General features: G+C 37.5%; 1 protein-coding gene across 9 annotated transcripts in view; it reads right to left on the bottom strand.

Moving 5' to 3' along the window:
• Positions 1-4954: 4954 nt before the first annotated feature.
• tjp1a (tight junction protein 1a) overlaps positions 4955-8871 on the bottom strand; it is a 131291-nt gene continuing 127374 nt past the window's right edge. For all 9 annotated transcript variants that reach the window (XM_038283814.1, XM_038283815.1, XM_038283810.1 and 6 more), the window contains one exon: positions 4955-5319. In XM_038283814.1, coding sequence (XP_038139742.1) covers positions 5225-5319 — 95 coding nt within the window. In that variant the 3' untranslated portion in view covers positions 4955-5224. The remainder of the gene's footprint in view (positions 5320-8871) is intronic.

The following is an 8871-nucleotide window of genomic DNA, read 5'->3' as shown; positions in this document are numbered from 1 at the left end:
AAAGGTTCCTCATCACTTAAGATTTTTCAGGGTAAATTGATTGATAAGGGTTTGAGGAGGATAAAAGATAAAATATGGATAGACAAGATGAGTGTCAGCAATGCCACTTCTATGGTGCATCTGAATATCGATCAAAGGATTAAAAAGTCCTGAACAAAAACACTGTCTCAGACGTTGTGGTACCAACAGTAGGACTGAGTCATGGTTGGAATTTCATAGATTTTCAGTGGGAGGAACGAAAATGGAAATACCCATATAAGGAGAATAGTTTAACAATTTTGAGAAAAAGTATGAAAATCAAGGTTGAAACATTTTGGAGGCTGCACATGGGGGCAGTGGGTAGCGCTGTTGCCAGCCCGGGGTCTTTCTAAATGGAGTTTGCATGTTTTCCCTGTGCATGCGTGGGTTTTCTCTGGGTACTCTTATTAACAGCATGACTGTTGTTAATAAGCTTCTCTAATTTGTCCTCAGGTGTGCATGGTTGTGTAGCTCTGTGTTGCCCTGTGACAGAATGGCGACGTGTCCAAGGCGGTACCCTGCCTCTATTCCATAAACTGCCGTAGACAGGAAACAGCCCCACCATGACCCTGAAAAGGACTAAACGGGAGAATATGGATGGATGGATAGTACCTAATGTGAATGTTTTTTTCCACCTCTTTTCTCAAATGCAAATTTCACCAGAGTCCTCTAAAGACTATGATTTATCCTTGTTGCTTGTGCACTATTGTCTGCCATCCTTTTCCTTCCACTTAACTTTCCTCAGGTGCCTTTGCAATGAGCCATTGTAGCTTATCCTCAACTTGGATGTTGGCAATTATGTCTGCTACTTTTATTCGTTGCTTCCTTGGGCCAAAACAGAACATGTCGATTTAAGAAATGTTTTTCATTCTAATATTCTGAGTTCCGCAGAGTGTGACTATTGGACCTTCCTTTGTTTCTTTAATTTTGCTTTTTTTATTTATATAGTCGACCTCGCAATGTAGGTTTTTTATTTTATCTTTTTCTTAGTTCTTATACAAATAGTGCATTTTTAGCTTTAAAGTGCTTTATTAATGAATGAGCAATAGAAATCTGTCTTTTCATTAGCCTAAGTCCAAATCATCTAATTTTATAGGAATAAACCTGACATGTATCCCTGTCTGATTTGTTTTAAACTTCTGAAATAACTGAACTTTACATTGTCATTCAGACTGAGTGATGATAAATGCATCATCTTTCTTTTTTTTTTTTTTTTGCAGATTTAATCTTGTAGTTTATTGTCATCTGCCACCGTTTACTGAAGCATAACATTACAGGTGCTGGTCATAAAATTAGAATATCATGAAAAAGTAGATTGATTTCAGTAATTCCATTTAAAAAGTGAAACTTGTATATTATATTCATACGTTACATACAAACTCATATATTTCAGATGTTTATTTTGTTTAATTTTGATGATTACAAATGACAACAAATGAAAATCTCAAATTCATCATATCAGAAAATTAGAATATTACTGAAGACCAATAAAAACAAAGGATTTATAGAAATGTTGGCCAACTGAAAAGTATGAACATGAAAAGTATGAGCATGTACAGCACTCAGTATTTAGTTGGGCCTCCTTTGGCCTGTATTACTGCAGCAATGCGGCGTGGCATGGAGTCGATCAGTCTGTGGCACTGCTCAGGTGTTATGATAGCCCAGGTTGCTCTAATAGTGGCTTTTAGCTCTTCTGAATTGTTGGGTCTGGTGTATTGCATCTTCTTCTTCACAATACCCCATAGATTTTCTATGGGGTTAAGGTCAGGAGAGTTTGCTGGCCAATTAAGAACAGGGATACCATGGTCCTTCAACCAGGTACTGGTAGCTTTGGCACTGTGTGCAGGTGCCAAGTCCTGTTGGAAAATGAAATCTGCATCTCCAAAAAGTTGGTCAGCTGCAGGAAGCATGAAGTGCTCTAAAACTTCCTGGTATGTGGCTGCGTTGACCCTGGACCTCAGAAAACACAATGGACCAACACCAGCAGATGACATGGCACCCCAAACCATCACTGACTGTGGAAACTTTACACTGGACTTCAAGCAACGTGGATGAAGTGCCTCTCTTCTTTTCCTCCAGACTCTGGGACCTTGATTTCCAAAGGAAATGCAAAATTTACTTTCATCAGAGAACATGACTTTGGACCACTCACCAGCAGTCCAGTCCTGTTTCTCTTTAGCCCAGGCAAGACGCTTCTGACGCTGTCTGTGGTTCAAGAGTGGCTTGACACAAGGAATGCGACAGCAGAAACCCATGTCTTTCATACGTCTGTGTGTGGTGGTTCTTGAAGCACTCACTCCAGCTGCAGTCCACTCTTTGTGAATCTCCCCCACATTTTTGAATGGGTTTTGTTTCACAATCCTCTCCAGGGTGCGGTTATCTCTCTTGCTTGTACACTTTTTTCGACCACATCTTTTCCTTCCCTTCGCCTCTCTATTAATGTGCTTGGACACTGAGCTCTGTGAACAGCCAGCCTCTTTAGCGATGACCTTTTGTGTCTTGCCCTCCTTGTGCAAGGTGTCGATGGTCGTCTTTTGGACAACTGTCAAGTCAGCAGTCTTCCCCATGATTGTGTAGCCTATAGAACTAGACTGAAAGACCATTTAAAGGCTTTTGCAGGTGGTTTGAGTTAATTAGCTGATTAGAGTGTGGCACCAGGGGCCATCAATTTTGAACCTTTTCACAATATTCTAATTTTCTGATATGATGAATTTGAGATTTTCATTTGTTGTCATTTGTAATCATCAAAATTAAACAAAATAAACATCTGAAATATATGAGTTTGTATGTAATGTATGAATATAATATACAAGTTTCACTTTTTAAATGGAATTACTGAAATCAATCTACTTTTTCATGATATTCTAATTTTATGACCAGCACCTGTAGGTCTGACTTTGTGCTGGAAGCTTGTAACTCTCCTGCGACAACTAGCGTTAGACTGAGGTATTGCAGAGCTGAAAACGACAGTGGCAGAACTTCAAGAAATTGGGTATATTTGATTTAAAGGTGAGCATTGAGGAGAGGGCTTCATTTGGCAGCAAATTATATTTAACTAGTGACCTATATTATTTGAATTATTTAATTGGGGTTTATTTAAAGAAAATAAAGGTAACTCTTGCAGAGAAACAGCTGTGCAAATGCATAGTTGCTGAATAAAGGTGCCAGAAGACACTCAAGAAATTGAAAAACTGAAAAATGAGCAACAATTAGCTGAAGAAGACGTATAAAAGGGAGAAAAGATCTAAAAGAGTGGTCTAGAACAGTTGACTTGAAGCAGAAAAAAGATGGGAACTCAAGAAAAATTATAAAAACAAAAAAAATCTGTAATTTTAATAGAGCAAAACAGTCAGCTGAAGACAATAACTGAAGAGCAAATGTCTGCTGAAATGTTAAAATAAATTAGGAAGTAAAACAGAACCATTTATTCCCAACAACTAATCTTACCTAAGTCATTTTGTTTTTAATCAATAATGTAATTAAGTTAGGTGAAATAAGATAAAATGACAGGAATGAGAGTGCAGTGTAGACAGCATTATTAAACTTGTGTAATGAAAGGAAACCGTAGGTTCAAATCAACAAACAAGCAAAACATGAAGATAAAAAAAAAAACTTTAGAAAGATCGACAGAGGTATATAAAACACTTTCCAGTCTTTATTTTAAAAATGATTTTATTTATTAATACAGTGGTAAAAGTGTCGAAGAGGGAAAAAAAAGTCAGCCACACGTGAAGAGCTAATATTCAATTAAAGCTGTGTTATACTAAAAATAAAACTGTATTGGTGTGCCGTACATATTATATTGTCTATTAGTACAAAAATACATTTAAGGGCACACAATATAGTATCCAGTATCACAAATAAGTGAGGGGGACACCGTCAGAGCACGTTTTAATGTCTTTTAGTTCAAGTACTTATGAGGGCCTCAAATAAGTAAAAAGTACTTTGTATCCACATCATGTCAATAACTTGGTAGAAAACGGTTCAATGTATTATTGTCGGTTACAGTTCAAAGGCTTGAGGGTATTTCCAGAATACAAAGAAAACTTGTTCACTTTCTTCTGCTTTTTAATGTTTTCTCTACGTTTTATACAAAAAAAAAGAAAGACATACAAAAAGTTCATTTACAAAAGAAAGAAAGAAGGCAATATGCTAGCTTTATTTACAGCACTTCTTATCTGTATATTCAGCGATGCATAGCAGATAAAAGAAGAGCTTACCTTTGTTATATTTTGCCAACTGTTATCGTGTGCTAAACCCAAGTTTATTTATACAGTGGGTCCACAAAAAAATGGCAAAAACAACTGACATTATACCATAATTTATTATAAGTTATGCTTTTTTTTTTCTTTACGAAAAGTGAATAATTTGCAGATAAGGCATCACTGCTTATTTGTTGTGTGAGTGCAAGAATAACCAGGCAGGAAGAGGAAAGATGTCAGGAAGGAACTGAGGAAGAATATAGAACCTGAGTAAAGAACATGCATAGATCTCCCTCAGGCTGGAAGGAGAAGATGATATGGGGAGGAAGGCAGGAAGCTACAGGATACCAGAGAAGGAAGAACAAAGAAAGGAGTAAAGGTGTCTTTAAAGTTTGCTGCTTCGGTTTTAATGCAGTTTCCTTCAGGGGATGCCTGCAAATATCCCTACATGTCTGAAACCTTCTATAAAGCTACCTCAACATGTCCATGATTCTTCATATTCTGTCCGCTGACTTACAAAAAAAAACTTTGAAACAAACTTCTGCCATTTTAGCATCTCATTTGGATACCTCTAAATTCATATCACATAAACAGACAATTTTCTCAAGCATGAATGCTGCATCGAAAGCCATCCATTACCTATATATATATATATATATATATATATATATATATATATATATATATATATATATATATATATATATATATAAATATATATATAAATATATATATTTTTAGAGATGTGGGGCAGGCATCATTTACTTCACATCCAAACTTCCATCAAAAAGGAGCACAGGTTTGTTTTTCTTGTCTCGCCAACATCTGGGTGCAGTAAACAGCATTGACCGGCTCTCCTTCATACTCCACTTTGTGCTGCATTTGTACGGCCGGACTGCAGCTGTAGTGCATGTGCAGAGTGTGTGTGTGTTTCAATATGAGTCCATCGCCTTCATTTCTCCCACATTCAGCAGTGCTGTGCCTCCTGGTCCATTCGTCCCTCCTTAAAAGTGGTCAATCAGCACTGACACACAGTTGGCTCCCACAAGGTAGTTAGGGTCTCCGGGGATCGACTTGTTCTGCCAGCTTTTCGGGTCACCTGTATGGAAAATAAATGGGATGTGTCGGTGAGTGCTTAATACAGTAGATGGTGAATGAGTGGATCTCCGACACGAATAGAGTCCGATTTTATATATATATATATATATATATATAGGGTTGGGAATTGAAAAGATTTTCACGATTCCGATTCCCTTTTCGATTCTATGAAACGATTCGATTCTTAATCGATTCTTTTTTCGATTCCAATTTGGGGGAAAAAGGAGAACAAACAGTTTGATTATCAGAATCAACTTTGTTTACTTAACTATTGCACAATCTTACAAACTCAAAAAGATCAAGATGTCCACAGGAAATGTGAAACTGGAGTAACATCTGTGTTTAAATGAAAAATGAATACAAGAACAAACTTAATAACCAACAATGTCTAATAACAAATGATGGGATAATAACCTATTTTAAATAACAAAAAATACTAATTATAAAACAGTAGTAGGGAAAATTAACAGTTCTTTTGCAGAAAGATGAGCATATCTGCTTTTTCTGGAAGGATACGGGATCTTTCAGCGCTTATGGTGTCTCCAGCCGTGGAGAACACCCTCTCAGATGGGGTGGAGGAAGCCTGCACACAGAGGTAGTTTTCAGCCAGTCCAGATAGCAAGGGCAGCGTATCTTGCTTGTTCCACCACCACAGTGTGGCGCTATCCCTGCAGGGGATGGAGGGCAAGCTTTTATAGAGCTGGATTTCCTGATCTACCCTCTGGGCTAAGGAAAGACGGGGCTTTGATTCACAAAGTGACCGCAGCTCGTTGAGCTTCCTCCTCGAATAGTTCTTCCAACTTGCGTAACTTGCGTAACTTGCGTAAGTTGCGTAACTTACGTAAAAAACGTGACGTAAGTCGTGCTCCCCAGAGCCGGCGCTCTCGGCTCTGGTGCTGCGGGAATCGAAAAAAGAATCATTCAGCGAGCTGCCAAACGATGCCATGGAATCGAAAAATACGGAACCGGTTCTGAACAGGAACCGGTTTTCGATTCCCATCCCTATATATATATATATATATATAAACAAACAACTCTTGATTAAAATGACATTATCAACAATGAAAACAAAATGCCATCATTTGCTTTGTAAGGCACATTACTGTGGCTGTTTGTGGCCTGTGTCCAAGTGCAGCACCACAAGAGCCCAGTAAAAGCTGTACAGTATTTTTTTATTGAATGTCTCCAGCCTCTTGTTGACTGCAGATTAAAGCCCAGTCACTGTGAGGTCTAAGCACATGTGCAGCTATAAACACGGAGGGCTGTGCTAAAGAGAACCCCCCAGTAATCGATGAGGGGGATGCAGAAACAGCTCAGCAAAGGTCTGTTGGTATAATGAACAGCCTAGCATTGCTTTACTCTATAGTTGATCTTCCCCATCTCATAAAACCACACCTAGCATTTCAATTCAGCTCCTACTTCTATGCAAGTATTTTACCAGCCCTCTAATGTTAATAAGCGTTCTTAGTGTCAAAGGTTTTGCCTTTTCCCCTTAATCTTCATGGCTGGGTTGGTTCTGACTCATAAGCCTGCAGTACCTTCGCTATAACATTTAAGAAGTTTTTATAAACAAAAAAAAATAAATTAGATCAGTCCATTAGTTTTAGGTGAATTGCATCCTTTTTCTCTGAATGTTTGGAATAGAGCTTTCCACTAGTTTTTATTTTATTTTTATCAACTCACATAAATCAAAGCACTTGCTTGTGTTTTTGTATACCCTTTTATGTAAAGTTTACCATATGTGTTGTGACTTTATTTTCTTCTAAATCAGAAATAATCAAATATTCTAAATAGTTGCAGATTTTCTTGACATTGGGTGAAATTGGTCACTTTTCTCACCAAGTTTGTGTTACGTGAGCTCCCTCTAGTGGTAGAGAGAGAAATCATCCAAATGAGAGACCGAAAGAAGTCAAAGGATGTTTAAGGATCCTGAACTGTCAAAAATGAGGATGCTGCTAACACATTTCTGTGTTCTCAAATTTTCTGGCCAGGAAATTCCCAGTTTGCAGCTGGAGCTGCTGGACTACAGTGGATGACTGGCATTACTTTTTAACAAACAAAAATCAGCATCTTTGGAAGCCGTTTAACATTTTTAACCCATTTAAGCACTTTAAAGCTACGTTGACAGTAAAAATGTTTGCTAGTTGTAATGATCAGACAAGGACAGCTGAACATCATTGGAAGTTGTTCACAAAGTTAAACAACTAAAGACCTAGATTATTCTCCAAGAAAAACAAATATGTTAAACAATACTTAGTGGGATAATGATCAATGTAGAGGTCACCCATAAAAATTTTACACAGAAACTTCTGATCTTTAGATGCATAAAGTGAACTGACATGGTGAGAGCTTAAAAAGAGACACTGCACGATGTGAATGTTTTTATCAATTCACGGTCTCTTAAACCCAAACGAGGCATTTACCGAGCTTAACTGTATCACACTGGTTCAGACTCAAGTATTAAGAAACCAAAGAGAGAGCACTGTGGGGAGAAGAAGTAGAAAGGAAAGGGAGGCTGTTAGCCTTGAATAGCAGAGTAAAAGGAGAAAGCAAAGTGAGAAGAAAACCCCAGAAGGAGGCCCAAGAGTGGCCTAGCTTCACAATAAGGGGATTATGATGCAGGCCCAATAATCCTCCCCCTGATTCTGCAGGACGACAAAGTAAACGGACATTTCTTCCCGAGCCCTTAATGAGGCTAATTAACAGTTAATCCTGACCGCTGTATAAATCGCCGCTGTTTTTGAAGTCAGTTAAGGGGAAGGACAATATTAGGAGAAAAAGGATGAAACAGTGATTTTAAACCTGCTCTGTTCTAACTTAAGAGCTGATAGAAGTTCAGTTATTTCCCACAGGCTTCAGATGACATTTTGTTTTAAAGAAAACACAGATGAACATGAAGTCAAACACAAGACAGAATCACCTTATGTAGATTTACTAGGACTTCTATTATTACTTTTTTTTTATTAGATTGACAACTCTTTTTATTTTTTTATCCTATTGTATGTTTGATAGTGAAATTAATACACCTTTACCGTTGTTTAGGGCAAAGCAATGCAATGATCCGTGCATTTTCAGGGGTGTTCTGTGCAGTGTAAGTTTAAAATAAGAGAAACAAATGTTTAGTGTGCTTTAGGTGGAGGAATGTCAAACTAAAGAATTATTCAACATTGCTACTGCTAGCTTATTAAAAAGTTTTTATTAAAAAACTGTGAGGTAGAGGCCCCAGGGTTTGATACTGCAGCCTGCAACTGTAGACAAATATGAACCAAACCAGGAAGAGGACAGGGGTCGAATACCATAAAAATAACCATGTGTAACAGTCACTTTGAAATCATAAGTAACGAATATATGCATTTTGTCTGAAGAACTAGTTCTAGTTTGCAGATAACCATGTAAACTCAGTCCAGGGAGTAATGTTGTTAGAAACAAACTGATGCAATGTCTACATAAAGGCGAAAAATGAATAAAATACTTATAGGTTAAAAATAATAATAAAGAAATACATTTAATATCATGTGGAAATCCTGATGAGCCTCTAGCTGGCCTTAAACTA

Source organism: Cyprinodon tularosa, unplaced genomic scaffold, assembly GCF_016077235.1.
Source record: "Cyprinodon tularosa strain WSP-4 unplaced genomic scaffold, ASM1607723v1 ctg197, whole genome shotgun sequence".
NCBI lineage: Eukaryota > Metazoa > Chordata > Actinopteri > Cyprinodontiformes > Cyprinodontidae > Cyprinodon > Cyprinodon tularosa.
This window is presented reverse-complemented; position numbering and strand designations above follow the sequence as displayed.